Source organism: Delphinus delphis, chromosome 15 (genome assembly GCF_949987515.2).
Source record: "Delphinus delphis chromosome 15, mDelDel1.2, whole genome shotgun sequence".
In the NCBI taxonomy this organism is placed as follows: domain Eukaryota; kingdom Metazoa; phylum Chordata; class Mammalia; order Artiodactyla; family Delphinidae; genus Delphinus; species Delphinus delphis.
In genome coordinates, this window is record NC_082697.1 from 87,639,329 (window position 1) to 87,654,704 (window position 15,376).

The 15,376-nt window shown below is 51.5% G+C and overlaps 1 protein-coding gene across 2 annotated transcripts in view; it reads right to left on the minus strand.

Moving 5' to 3' along the window:
* The window catches only part of DNAAF5 (dynein axonemal assembly factor 5), a 36,180-nt gene that overhangs the window by 17,298 nt on the left and 3,506 nt on the right, over positions 1 to 15,376 (minus strand). For both annotated transcript variants that reach the window (XM_060032599.1, XM_060032600.1), the window contains exons 3-7: positions 9,533 to 9,657; positions 9,058 to 9,176; positions 5,487 to 5,719; positions 4,718 to 4,930; positions 954 to 1,097 (exon numbers count right to left, since the gene is read on the minus strand). In XM_060032599.1, coding sequence (XP_059888582.1) covers positions 954 to 1,097; positions 4,718 to 4,930; positions 5,487 to 5,719; positions 9,058 to 9,176; positions 9,533 to 9,657 — 834 coding nt within the window. The remainder of the gene's footprint in view (positions 1 to 953; positions 1,098 to 4,717; positions 4,931 to 5,486; positions 5,720 to 9,057; positions 9,177 to 9,532; positions 9,658 to 15,376) is intronic.

Genomic DNA, 15,376 nt, shown 5'->3' on the forward strand with positions numbered 1-15,376 from the left:
TTCAGGAACAGGACGCCCCCAGCACGCTGTGCAGCTGTCCCGGGGCCCCAGTCTGGCCTGCAGACTCACCCGTAATGACAGACTCGGCTTTTCTAGTATTTACAGCCCTACAGTGATGACCTTCCTGATCGGACACGTGCCCTCCGGAAAGGGGGTTTTTTAAGAGAGAAAGAAAACACAGTTTACGAAGGCCCCGGGGAAGGGGAGGGCAGGCGGGGAGGCTCCCGGACACAGTGTGGCTGGAGAGGGGGAGACAGAACCAGGGGGAGAAGCCGGGTTCTCAGCTTGGGGAGAAGTGGTCAGACAGCCGGGTCTCTGGATGGTCCTCGCAGCCGCAGGGAGCTGGATGTCAGAAGATTTTAAGTTAAATACAGAGCCCGGGGCGGGGGGCACCTCCCGGGAGGTCCAGTGGTTAAGACTCCGTGTTTCCAATGCAGGGGATGCAGGTTCAATCCCTGTTTGGTGAACTAAGATTCCACATGCCGTGCGGCACGGCCAAAACAATAAAGAAGCAAGGAAGTTCAATGGAGAAAAGAATTTGAAAAAAAAATACAGAGCCAGGGGAATGGAAACAATTGTGTAAAGCCGGGCTGCAACCAACTAGGACAATCATGATATTATTTTCTCTCCTGACCTCCGGTGCATGTGTGTATTCCTAACCTCACTCAGATGCACATTTAAGACGAGGGAGGCCTCGTTTCTTGCCCGTTTCTCCAAAATTAAGCAGCCGGCCTCACTCTGAGATCCTGACGCCAATGGGCAGTTGGAGGGAATTTAAAATCCCGTGTACCCCTGAGGCCGCCTAGAGAACGAATCACCCCGCATGTTCTAGACTCTTTCATCTTAGGTAGCCAGTTCGCTGGGCAAGCCCGAGGCTTGGAGTTTGACAGCAGAGACTGACAGATGGCAGCCTCCCGTCCAGGGGCTGAGGCAAAGCAGGAGGGCCCCCTCACCTTGGCACCAAGGCCTGCGGGTCCCCACAGCGCCAGGACAGTCACCAGCACCTCCATGAGCGGCACGCCGGCCCCTCGGCAGTCCTCCCGGCTCACGGACACCACGGCCTGCACGCACTGCAGCAGGCGCTCCCCGTACAGGCGCTGTGGAGAGAGCAGGGCACCGTCAGCGACCCCTGCACCCGCTCGGCGGCCCAGACGAGGCCCCACCGACCAGGGCCATGGAGCCACGGCGACCCTGCGAGTGGACTGGGCCAGGATTCTGGCACATCAGCCATAAAGAGGGCGTCCCTCTGCACAACAGGGAAACCGAATCCCTGTTGAATCCCTGAGAATCAAGGAATTCACGGCAACTCTGTTAAGTGCTTAATGGTATTTGAGTTACATTTTTAAAAAGTTTGCATGTGTTAGTGACACACACTGTAGTAGTGACAAGTGGAAGGACAGGGAATCTGGATTTGCTCTCAGTACCCCAGCTCTTCCCACCCCACCCCCAAAGTCAGACAGAAGCTGGACCAAGGGGGACGTGGCTGGAACCGGGCGGCAGGCACGAGGGGTGCACACTGCTCCCCTCCCCTTCTGTGCACTTCTGAGTGTTTCTATAATACTAAGTTAAGAAAAATAAAATTCTGTGATTCAAAGATGCTTCCAGACTGCCGGGGGTCAAGGTGACACCTCGGTTGGGTCGAGCCCTTCTCTCACCTCCCAGCCTCCAGCCTCATCCACTGTGAAATGGGGGCCAGGAGTGGGCACGGGGTGGGGGCCCCAGAGGAAGAACCGCCTAGAACACCCCTCCCACACGCCTGCTCTGCTATGTTTCATAAAGGACAGAGGGAACCAGGGCAAAATGCTTAAGGTTTTTTTTTTTTACTATTGGGGGTGTGAGCTCAAAAGTTTGGTGAACATTTGGCTAGACAATGGATTGGTTCTAAATTCTGAATCAGCTCTAAAATCCTACGACTCATTCACAAATGATATAAATCATAGAAGTTTAAACAAAAAATTCACTGTGGCATGTCCCCAGCCACTCAGGGGTCCTAACTCCCCCGAGAAGCCACAATTGGTGTTTTATTCAAACACTTACTTTTCCCGCAGCCCCATTTCTCTCAGACCTGGATTGACTGATTGATTGATTTTTTTGAGGGCATGGTTTTGGCTAATTTCTAAATGACCTACAATACATACTTAAGGAGCTACCATTCTTTCAATTAAAATAAACAGGGATTGGGACTTCCCTGGTGGTGCAGTGGTTAAGAATCCACCTGCCAGTGCAGGGTACACGGGTTCGAGCCCTGGTCCGGGAAGATCCCACATGCTAAGGAACAACTAACCCTGTGCGCCACAACTACTGAGCCTGCGCTCTAGAGCCCGTGAGCCACAACTACTGAGCCTGTGTGCCACAACTACTGAAGCCCACGCGCCACAACTACTGAAGCCCACGCACCTAGAACCCGTGCTCCGCAACAAGAGAAGCCACCACAATGAGAAGCCCGCATACCGCAACGAAGAGTAGCCCCTACTCGCTGCCTGTGCACAGCAATGAAGATGCGACGCAGATAACAATAAATAAATTTTTTAAATTACAAAAAAAAAAAGAACAGGGAGTTGCTCTCAGCATTGGCTGAGCCATCTCACGACACCTCCAGATGCTGGAACTAACCAAAGGTCTGTGTCCTTCACAAGCACTGCCCTCCTGCTGTGAACACGGCACCACCTCTGAGGAAACGGAGCCTAATGTTCACGGATTTCACGACATTTAACCAGAGGATTTTCAACACCTACCTACACACACACACACACACACACACACACACATACACAGAGAGAGAAAGAAAACAAGACACAGCGGGAACTGACACAGAGGGAGATGCCACAACTTCACCGGAGAAGGCGCCAGGCACTCCCATCCCAGACCCCACACCCGATTCCTGAGTAAACAGGAGGAAACGAGTTACTTCTGTTTTATCAACCGTTTCTGCATCTCAGTCCCGTCGATAAACAGCCAGATTTCAAAGCAGAGGCTCAGGTCCTGTCAGCTGAGCCCAGGCCCAGGCAGACGAGCAGAGCGTCTCTGGGGCCCTGTTGGCTCAAGCCGGGGCTTTACATTTAGTTTGGTCTGGAAGCATTTGAGGCCTGTCCTCACAGTCCCTGGAGAACGACTGTAGGAGACACTAGGACGACCCCTCCCTGTGCGGAGGCCGTGCATCCTGGCCACAGGCGTGCGAGGATGGGAGTGGGTCGCACGACTGGGGTTCACAACGGCTGGTCCCTTGGCCAAAGGCCGGAACGTGTCTAGAGACACGTGTGTGGATGGAACTGTCAGGAAGGGGCCCCTCTGTTTGCAGGACCGAGTAAATCTTTCCTGGAAGGACTGGAGGAAGAGGAACCAAGTGTGCGCTCTGAACTAGATGGATCGAGGGACCAAGGTTTCCTGTAACAACACTCAGGTGTGAAAAGACGTTTCCTTTGCTGTACAGCTTGCAACACGTGTACTGAAACACCTACACAAACTTTCAAGCTGCACCTTCTAGAACAGAAATGCTTCTGGAATGAAAATCCTTGTTGGAACCAGTTGAGTAAAAATGTGGAACTTTTTTCCACATTTTTAGATAATCATGGTTTATCTTAAAAATGGGTTTTGGGAAAAGTTGAAATATGGTTGAAAACACCAGGAGCAGGTGAAAAAGCCCACGAACGTCCCCCCTCCAAGACCTCTGTTCCATCCCCCCCATCTGTGTTTCAGAAGCTGCCTTATAGGCTTATTAAGATGGTTCCCACACGACTGTGAACGTATGTCAGAGTTAAGGCCAGATGCAGGCGTAGAAGTGCATCTCCCGGCAGCTGAGCGGTAGCTGGGCACCCCTGTGGTCCAGCTGTGTGGCCATGGCAGCCACTGTCAAGTGTCAGCTGTGCGGGGCCAGCTTCCCATGGCCCAGGGGGCCTGCAGTGCATGGGTCAGACGCCTGGCGAGGCAAACCCTCGTTGCTCTACAGAGAGATGGGAGGGTGACTGGCCAATGCCAAGACTCAGGGTTTGAGCCCATCACAGCCACATGAAAACAAGGTAGTTATTTTTCCTTCAACAGCAAACAATTGTAAATTATTCCAAATGACTAAGCCTAACTACCTACATTGTTTCAGCTTCAGATGTAATGGATTTACTGCTCAATTTAAGACAAAACAAATCTGTAACCACCAAGCAGAGCTCCCAATAACGGTTGCCAGATCAGGTGGCCTGTTGGAAGCCCTGTTAGAAGCCAAGTGACCGGGGTAAGAATAAGCTCACCATGGAGACACCGCGTGCGACATGGACCAAGAGATGGGGCGTGGACTCACAGGTTCTCTGGGGGTGGGTGGGGTGGGGGTGGGGGTCTCCAGCTGAGACCACCCACAGCAGCGCCACCCATAGAGCGAACTGCCCTCGACGATGGACGCGCTCTATCTGACACCGCCCAGTGCTGGCCACACGGGCTACTGGGCGCTCGACATGCGGCCAGCGTGACAGAGGAACTGCTTTTGCACTTTGTTTCATTTTACTTTAAACGGCCGCCATGGTGGGTGGAGAAGAACGGGCCAGGAGACATGTGGGTCCAAACAGGAGGACATCAGGGCTGCATCCCAGCTACCACGCCGGTCAGATGTCCCCGAGAGGCCTGTGGGACTGACAACTGCTATGTGTGGATGGTCCCACAGGGGACCGAGTCACCATGGAGATGGATGGACTCTACGATCCCCCCAGCCCCACCCTCTCCCGCGCATGCTTACATTTTCAGACCCCTGGCAGATGTGAGCGTGGGCCAGCTCCATGGCGATGACCTTCACGTGCGGCCGGAGGGCCTCCCTCGGGCAGCCTCGGATGACGGAGGCAAAGACCAGGAGGCCGGAGGGGGAGGGAGACTTCCTCAGCATCGACAAGATCAACTTCAGAAACACCTCCGGGCTGACGAAGGTCCCGATCAGCTCTGCAGATCTCGCGCACTGAGGGCAGATGGAGGAGGCCTGAGGCTGCCGCCCCTCTCGGCCCCTCGCTGCTCTGTGTCTGCCGTGCCCGCTTTCACCTGCCAGAAGCAGCCCTGCAGGCCCGTCTCTTCCTAACGTGCTCAAACACCCACGAAAGCTGGTGAGTCCCCTCATGAGCTCAGAAGTGCCCGGGAAGGAGTTCATGCCATTTGGCGTGGGCACGGCTGTCAGAGCGTCCTCTCTGAGGCCCGGCTGCCTGAGCTGGACTCATGGGGGCGGCTCTGCACGTCTGTCCGAGCAGTGACCACTGCAGTGGCCTGCGGGTGGAGGATGTGTTTACCTTCAGACACAGGGCCGCTCACCTGCACATGCTTAATTTAAAGAGAACCATTAAACGCCTTTTTTATGGGCACGCAGGCTGGATGCAGAAGGCTGGGGAGAGCCCGGGGGCCACGGAAACATCTACACCTTCACACAGGGGCGACTGCGTGACTGCTGATACGTGTCCAAGTTCACACACTGCAGAACTAGGAAGGGTGCATGCAGCCCCTGAGGACAGCGGAATGCCACTCACACTGTGGACCACGGCCTTCTCCTCGTCGGCACAGGCGTGGAGCAGGGTGCGCAGGACGGGCTCCAGGTGCTGCGTGATGTGGCCTTCCGCGTGCAGCAGCAGTACCGCCAGCAGCTGTGCCGACTTCACCCTGGTCGCCACCACCCAGTCGGTGATGTCGTGACAGATGGCGGGAAGGATCTTGGAGAGGTTTCTGAAGACCAGCTCCCGGCAGCCCAGCCCCGGGCGGCTCCCTGTGGGTCATAAAGATGGATGGGAACCCGTGAAATTTACAAACAAGATCTCAACGATTCATGTACGAAGTCCCTTACTACACATTCCACACTTACGGCACACCTACGGGTTTTATTTTGAGGTCTTAAAAAACTCAAACCAACTCTGAAGACAGAAATGACGCCACAAAGTGTCATAATTTACTTGAAGTCTTTACAGCGATCCTGAGGTGTGACTCACAGTAAACTGCATGCTCGAAGGGCACAACCCTGAAGTTCTGACAGATGGATACCACTGTGAACCATCACGGCCATCAAGGTAACGCGCACCTGCCACCCAGAAGGTCCCTGTGCTCCCGACAATGCCCTCCCCTGCCCCCGGGCAGCCCCGGTTGGCTTCCTGTCGCTATGGGGAGCCGCAATTTCCCGATTTTCTGTGAGTGCAGCTGCGCAGCACACGCTCCTCTCTGCCTGGCTTCCTCCGCTCCGAGGCCCAGCAAGTGGTGGGGGGGCGCCGGCCCCTGCTCACTGCTGAGCAGCGTTCCAGCACACGGACAGACCACAGTCTGTCTGTCTACCTGCCGATGGACGTCTGAGCGGTTCTGCCGTGGGCTGTCGCCGACGAGACTTCTCTCGGGTGGGCGCCCTGGAGCGCCACGGCTAAGCACATGGAAGGTGGGCACTATACTGATTAAGAAATGGCCGAGCGGTTTTCCAACGCTGCTGCACTGCTGTCTGCCCTCCCCAGCCGTGCACGAGGCCTGAAGCTCCTCCACATCTGCACCACACCTGGCACGGGCAGTCCTAGGTCAAGCCTCCAGGCAGGGAGGGGCATCTCCTGTGGCTTTGATGTGCATTCTCCTCACGAGCAATGCCCTGGAGCACTGACTCATGGGCTTGTTTGACATCTGTGTGTCCTCAGTGACGTGTCTTTTCAAACTTTTTTTGCCCCTAAAACACTGGATTGTGTTCTTGATATTGAGTTTGAGAGTTCCCTCTGTGCTCTGGACACAAAACCTTACGTAAACAATTTGCAAACGTCTCAGTCTGTGCCCTGTCGTTTCACTCTCTTAATGTCTTCCAAAGAGCAGAAGTTTTCATTTTGATGAAAAGCAATTTATCAGTCATTCTTTTGTGGAGTGTATTTAGGTCGTACCCTTAGATCCACATGGCATTTGGGGTTAATTTTCATTTATCAGGATGGTTGGATCCAAGCCCACTTTTTTTGCACATCCAGTGATTCCAGCACCATTGCTGAGACGTCTTTTCTCCCCTTGTCTTTGCAACTTGCCAAAATTCAGAGTCCACACGCCTGTGTCTGTTTCTGGACTCTGCTCTGTTCCACTGGTCTATCGGTCTGATTTTTTATTTTTTTAATTTATTTTTGGCTGTATTGGGTCTTCGTTGCTGCGCACAGGCTTTCTCTAGTTGTGGTGAGTGGGGGCTACTCTTCATTGCGGTGCACGGGCTTCTCATTGCAGTGGCTTCTCTTGTTGTGGAGCACGGGCTCTAGGCGCGTGGGATTCAGTAGTTGTGGCACACGGGTTCAGTAGCTGTGGCTCGCGGGCTCCAGAGCGCAGGCTCAGTAGTTGTGGCACACGGGCTTAGCTGCTCCGTGGCATGTGGGATCTTCCTGGACCAGGGATCGAACCCGTGCGCCCTGCATTGGCAGGCAGATTCTTAACCACTGCGCCACCACGGAAGTCCATGTCAGTCTGTTTTTATGTTCATAACCTCACCATCTTGATTACTGCGTTTTATGTCTTAAAACCAGACGTACTCATCTTTCAACCTGGGCCTTTGTCTTCAAAGTTTTGGCTGTGCTAGGTCCTTTACGTTTCCTTGTGAATTTCAGGATAAGTTTCTCAATTTCTATAAAAAAGCCTTCGAGGATTTTGATTACAAGATTTTGACCTTAAAGACTCAAAACAACTCTAGAGCTAGAAATGAGACCGTGACATGTCAAAGTTTAAAGCGTGTTTTAGTAAAAAGAACAGCTTGTACCATGAGGCCTCACTTTGAATTTTTGTTCCTGTTACTTTTCTCTTTTTATGGTATATGAGAGAATTAGTTCTAAATGTTTCAGATTCTGCTGGCGGTTTAAGTGAGCTTGTTACAATTTTGTAAAAAACAAAAAGGAAAACAATAAATGCCCTTTTCTTCCTGATGACATGTCCCTTGTGGAAAGTTTGTGGGATGAGGGGACAGGTTAGGACCGTCTGGGGAGTGGTCCACTGACAGGCGGGCACACGGCCTGAGAGGCATTTCCAGAGATGCGCGCCTCACTCTGAAGATGGCTCTGAAGCCTCCTTTCCTGTACTTGATACAGCAGACATGATAATTTAAAAGACGGTGCATTCTCAAACTTTACTAAATCAGAAAAAACCCTGCTGGCAACTAATTTTTGTACCTTTTCCAAAACATGCGTGATTTCCCCTCACAGCAGTTGTGCGGCATGGGAGGTGAAGCTGCATGAATAAACATGTGGACGAAAAAAAAAAAACCACGGGCCTCCCAGGTATGGGGGAGGAGCCGCCTTCTGGGTCTCACAGTGAACAGCAGCGGGTGCACACGAGGCATGAGCAGTTGTCTTCATGCTGCCCTTCGTGCAAGGCGTCCCCTCCAGGGTGGCCGTCCGAGCCTGACTTCACCTGACCAGGGCTGGAGGGGCCTGCGGGCCCAGGTCCCGGTCCCTCCCATGGTGCTGCCTGTCTGACCTGGTGCATGTATACTAGGCTTTGTCCCTGCCAGCGGCACTCCACCATCACTCCACTGTAAGAAGGCACCTGCAGACAGACTGCAGTGATACAGGCGTCCGATCAAGTTCAGTGGAAGGGACTTCGTTCCTAGACAGAAAGTGTTTCCAGAGCAGAAGAAACTAGACACGTGTGGGGTTGAGGGGCAAAGAGGGGGGCCGCAGCCCGGCGGGCAGGGGGCTTCCTTGGAAATGCAGCCCGGATCTGACTCAAGAGCTAAGGGAACACATGGCATGCCCGCGCACACACACGCACACGCGGGCGCTCACGGTCTGGCAGAGAACCACGACGAGGGGCAGGACGGGAGGTCCAGCAACGGGAGGCTCTGTTCTGAGGGTAGCATCACCCGGAACACGAGGACCGCATCTCACCGGCTACCTGTGTGTTTGCTTCTCCAGGTGAAGCTCACAGAACAGCTTTGTGAGATGACAAAGCACCACCCATTTCCAACGTTTCCCCATCAGGCTCACGCTCCTCGGCTGGCCGCGCCCTCACGTACCCAGGGAGGCCCGCCCAGGACCGCGAGGGAGGCCCTTCCCGCCGTCCGGCTCTACCTCCGGGACTCGCCCTGCTGCACCGCTGGCCTGGGCTGGCCGCGCTCACCTGGCGAGGGGTGGTGTGCGGGGGGTGGGCCAGCGAAGTCCAGCTTGTCCTTGAGGTCCTCCTCGTTCTCCATCTGCCAGCGCAGCCCGACCTGCTCCCAGAGGCCGGCTGCCTCGCACCTGCCGCACAACACAGACCCGGGTCAGGGGGCGCCCTCGGCGGAGCGGCCGGGTCTCTGCCCAAGGGAGCCCACCAGTGAGTCTGCCACGCCTCCATCACTAACCCAAGCAAAGTGCTAAAGATGCAAAACTGTACTGTCAAAGTCCCATGGCCTCCAAGCACGCAGGATGCGGGGACACGGTGGCTCCCGCAAGCCTCTGGACCAAAGGAAACCACCACCGCCGTAAACAACAGCTTAGGAAAGCCAGCGCCTGGTGAGGCGAGCAGGAGGGAGGCGCGCGGCACGGCGGCTCTGGGGCGGGACGTGTTGCCCTGGCACCTAGAACCTCGGCCTGTCCACCACGTTGCCACTTACGCGATCTCGGGGATCTCGTCGTCGAGGCTGCTCAGGAGAAGCGGGATGAGCCTGTGCAAGAACGAGTAGCGGTCCCGCAGGTGCAGCAGCCAGCCCCCGACCACGCGCGCCACCGCCTGGCGCACCTGCAGGCAGAGGAGGGTGAGCGGCCTGCACGCGCGTGGGGCCCGCGGCAGCCCAGGCCCCCGTGCGGGCACGCAGAGGCCCCCGAGCCCGCTCCGGTGCTCTGGCAGCTCTGCATCCCCATCTCGGGCCTGGAACGAGATGTTAGCACCCTAGGTCTCGCTGCTTCAACCCCTGTCCTCCGGGCTCAGGCCGGACCCTCCACTGGCCACGGCAGGTCCTGCAGCCCTGTGGCACGTTTGCGGCCTCCTGTGTGGGAACCTCCTGGCTGGGCTGGGCACTGGCCGCCTATGTCCAAGAAGGTGACGTGCGTGCCTCTACCCACCTCACCCACTGCAGGGAAGAGGTGAGCTTCATGTCGCATGTGACCCGGGGAGCAGCAACAGGCCTCTGTTTTTATCATGTTCTGATTGGACCCAAGGATTCCGATGCCCGTTCCAGTTTAGTCGGGCAGGATCCCACCCACGGGGGCTCGGGTTACATCGCACCCCGCGGGCTCCCAAAGTAGCCAGCACTGGACGAGGAGCAGCCGCGCTGCCCCGGCTTCGGGTTCTCCTCTACGTCACTGGAACTCACCTGGGAGGTAAGTTTCATTCTTTCATCCGCCCCTCCCCTCCCCTTCCATCTACCCCCCTCCCCGGGGCCCCCCCTGTCATTCCTGAGCGCCAGTGAGGGGCTGGGGGCCAACCAGACCTGCTCCCTCTCCCTTCCACCAGGGTTCTGGCCCAGGGCAGGTGCGCACAAGCACCCAGGGCCTGAGCTGATCGCCTGTGGGGCGCCAGCAGCGGGGCAGGTGGGGCTGTTCCCAGGCAGGCTCCTGGGCAAACACCTATACGGTCACATCCTTGGAGCCTCAACAGCAGGGTCAGTGCTTTATCCCAACTACACAAAGCACACAGAACTCCGTCTTCTAGATGAAACACCCACAATCAGAGACGAGCAATGTGCAGAGGGAGCGCCCGACGGTCAGGGCGAGCCTGGGGCAACCGAGGGCACGTGCCTGCTTATGGGCAGTGACTTAACCTGAGCTGGGTGCTCTCACCTGGATGGTGCACTCAGGGGACCGGGGCCTTTCTGGGCCTGGAGGAAGCTGTGACAGCCCTGCTGCACCGGGACACCACCCCTTCCCACCTCCTTGGACATATCCTGCAGACCTCAAGTGACCAGGCTCCCGAGGGAAAAGCGAGGCCATCCCTCTGGGTCCCCTGCTGAGAAAGTAGAGAGGGACGGGCCTCTCATCACTTCCTGGGTAAGTGATCAGAGCCTCTAATCTTCCTGTGTAATAGAACAGGCACCTGGAGCCATTCTGGCTGTCTGCACACACTCTAGCAAAACTGTCCTGACTCGTGCAAGTTCAATGTTTCATTGTATAAAGTAACTGTGACCAGCACAGAGAAAGGTGCTCAGCATCACTAATCACTAATCCTCAGGAAAATGCAAGTCAAAACCACAGGGAGATACCAGCTCACGGATGCAGAGGAACTGGATCCCTTGTACATTGCTGGTAGGAATGCAAAGCAGTGCAGCCACGTGGAACACAGTTTGGTGACTTCAACAAGCTGCACACGTGTTACTGTAGGACGGACACAGCAATTCCACTCCTGAGTGTTTACCCGAAAGAAGTGAAGCAGGACTCAAACGGATCCCTGCACACCATCATCCTCAGCATCCCTATGCACAACAGCTAAAAGGTGGCAACAACCCAAGAGTCCGAGGACGGATGAATGGAGGAACACAGTGTGGTCTGTCCACACGGTGGATGCTACTTAGCCTTAAAAGGAGCAAAGCACTGACACCTGCCACAGGTGGGTGGACCTCACCAACACAATGCTGAGTGAGAGAGGCCTGCCACAACAGACCCCATCCTGATTCCACTTACATGAAACAGCTAAATTGTCAGATCCAGAGAGACAGAAAGATTAGAGGTCATCAGGGGGTGGGGGGGACGGGGAGTAATTGCTTAATGGTCACAGTTTCTGTTCGCGATGATAAAAAAAGTTTTGGATGGTGGTGATGGTTGCACAGCACTGTGAATGTCCTTAATGTCACTGAACTGTGCACTTAAAAATGGCTAAAATGGCAAATTTTGTTATAAACATTTTACGAAAAAATTTAAAATTAATGATGTAATATATCAAAAACATTGAACGCTTTAAGTGAGGGAATTGTATGGTATATAAATTATGGCTTGATAAAGGTGTTTTAAAAAATGAAACAAATCAAAATAAAGAGTTAATTATAAGGGAGCCCCCATAAGACGATCAGCTGATTACTCTACAGAAATGCTGCAGGCCAGAAAGGAGTGGCAAGATATATTCAAAGTCCTGAAAGGGAAAAATCTGCAACCCAGGATACTCTATCCAGCAAGATTACCATTTAGAATAGAAGGAGAGAAAAAGAATTTCTCAGACAAGCAAAAACTAGAAGAACACAGCAATACTAAACCCATCCTAAAAGAAATATTGAAAAGTCTTCTCTAGATAGAAAAGAAGCGAGAAGCTATAGGAAAGAGAAAAATCACAATTGGAAAGTAAATCACTTAAATAAGCCAGTATACAGGTTAAAAAAAAATGTAAAAAATTTTTGTGACAGCAACAATAGCCACAATGAATGACGAAAGGATAACTATGAAGATATAAAAGAGGACATCAAAATCATAAAACGTGGGCGAGATGAAGATGTAAAAGAGGACATCAACATCATAAAACATGGGCAAAAAAAAAACAAAAAACAAAAACGTGGGCGTGAGGAGTAAGAAAATGTCGATTTTTTTCTTTTAGAATGTGTTTGAGCCCCTAATGACTATCAGTCTAAAGCAAGTAGATATAACTATGGGTTAACATACTTGAAAAACAGGGTAACCACAAATCGAAAACATACAACAGATTCACAAAACCCAAAAAGAAGAGAACACAAGCATAATATAAAAGGAAATCATCAAATCTCTGGCTAGGCTCACCAAGAAGAAAAGAGAGAGGTCCCAAATAAATAAAATAAGAAATGAAGAAGGAAAAATAACAACTGATACTGCAGAAATACAAAAGACCATAAGAGAATACTATGAACAATTATATGTCAACAAATTTGACAACCTAGAAGAAATGGACAAGTGTCTAGAAACATACAGCTCACCAAAATTGAAACAAGAAGAAATAGAAAACTTAAACAGACCAATTACTAGAAGTTAAGTAGAATCTGCAATAAAAAAGCTCCCTGGGCTTCCCTGGTGGTGCAGTGGCTGAGAATCTGCCTGCCAATGCAGGCGACATGGGTTCGAGCCCTGGTCTGGGAAGATCCCACATGCCGCGGAGCAACTGGGCCCATGAGCCACAATTACTGAGCTTGCGCGTCTGGAGCCTCTGCTCCGCAACAAGAGAGGCCGTGATAGTGAGAGGTCTGCACACCGCGATGAAGAGTGGCCCCCGCTTGCCACAACTAGAGAAAGCCCTCGCACAGAAATGAAGACCCAACACAGCCATAAATAAATAAATAAATAAAGTAATTAATTAAAAAAAAGAAAAAGCTCCTTGCAAGGAATTCCCTGGCGGTGCAGTGGTTAGGACTTGGCGCTTTCACTGCCAGGGCCCAGGTTCAATCCCTTCTTGGGGAACTAAGATCCCACAAGCTGCATGGTGTGGCAAAAAACAAACAAACAAAAACAAAAACAAAACAAAAACTCCCTGCAAACAAAAATCTAGGACTGGGTGGCTTCACTGAGGAATTCTACCAAGCATACAAAGAATGTACACCTATCCTCCTCAAACTCTTCCAAAAGACTGAAAAGGAGGTAACACTCCCAAAGACATTCTATGAAGCCACCATCACCCTGATACCAAAATCAGACAAAGACACCACCAAAAAAGAAAATTATAGGCCAATATCTTCCATGAATATAGATGCAAAAATTCTCAACCAAATATTACCAAACCCAATCCAAGAACACATAAAAAAGATCATACACCACGACCACGTTGGACTCATCCCAGGGTCACAAGGCTGGTTCAACATACGCAAATCCATCAATGTGAAACACCACATCAACAAAAGACAAAAACCACATGCTCATCTCAAGAGATGCAGAAAAAGCATTTGATAAAATTCAACATCCATTCATGCTAAAAACTCTTACCAAAGTCGGTATAGAAATAACATATCTCAACATAATAAAAGCTACTTGTGACAAACCCACAGCCAACACAATACTCAACGGTGAAAAGCTGAAAGTCTTCCTCCACTCTCACCACTTCTATTCAACATATATTGGAAGTCCTAGCCACAGCAATCAGATAAGAAAAAAGAATAAAAGGTATCCAAGTTGGAACAGAAGAGGTAAAATTCTCACTATATGCAGATGACATGATACTATATTTAGAAAACCATGAAGACTCCACACAAAAACTACTAGAACTGATGAACAAATTCAGCAAAGTAGCAGGATACAAGATTAACATACAGAAATTGGTTGCATTTCTTTACACTAACAATGAAACATCATAAGGAAATTAAAACAAAAAAAACTTTTAAAAATTGCAACCAAAAAATTAAAATACTTAGGCATAAATCTAACCAAGGAGGTAAAAGACTTACGTGCTGAAAGCTATAAAACATAAAGAAATCTATAGATTCAATGTGATGCCTATCAAATTACCCATGACATTTTTCATAGAGTGAGAACAAATAATCCTAAAATTTACATGGAATCATAAAAGATCCAGAATTGCCAAGGCAAACCTGAGGAAAAAGAAAAAAGCAGAAGGCATAACCCTCCCAGACTTCAGACAATACTATGAAGCTACAGTAATCAAAAGAGCATGGTAGGGGCTTCCTTGGTGCAGTGGTTAAGAATCCGCCTGCCGGGCTTCCCTGGTGGCGCAGTGGTTGAGGGTCCGCCTGCAGATGCAGGGAACACGGGTTTGTGCCCCGGTCCGGGAAGATCCCACATGCCGTGGAGCGGCTGGGCCCGTGAGCCATGGCCGCTGAGCCTGCGCGTCCGGAGGCTGTGCTCCGTAACGGGAGAGGCCACCGCAGTGAGAGGCCTGCGTACCGAAAAAAAAAAAAGAATCCGCCTGCCAATGCAGGGGACACGGGTTCAAGCCCTGGTCTGGGAAGATCCCACATGCCGCAGAGCAACTAAGCCCATGCGCCACAAGAAGCCACTGCAACGAGAAGTCCGTGCACTGCAACAAAGAGCAGCCCTCGCTCGCCACAACTAGAGAAAGCCCATGTGCAGCAACGAAGACCCAACACAGCCAAAAATAAATTTATTAAAAAAAAAAAAACAGCATGGTATTGGCACAAAAACAAACATATGGATCAACGGACTAGAGAGCCCAGAAATAAACCCACACAACTATGGACAATTAATCTCTGACAAAGGAGGCAAGAATACACAATGGGGAAAAGACGGTCTCTTCAGCAAGTGGTGTTGGGACAGTTGGACAGGCGCATGTAAATCAATGAAGTTAGAACACACTCTCTCACCATACACAAAAATAAACTCAAAATGGCTTAAAAACTTAAACATAAGACATGACACCATAAAACTCCTAGAAAAGAACATAAGCAAAACATTCTCTGACATAAATCATACAAAGGGTCAGTCTCCAAAGCAACAGAAATAATAGCAAAAATAAACAAATGGGACCTAATCAAACTCACAATCTTTTGTACAGCCATGGAAACCATAAACAAAACGAAAAGATGACCTATGGACTGGGAGAA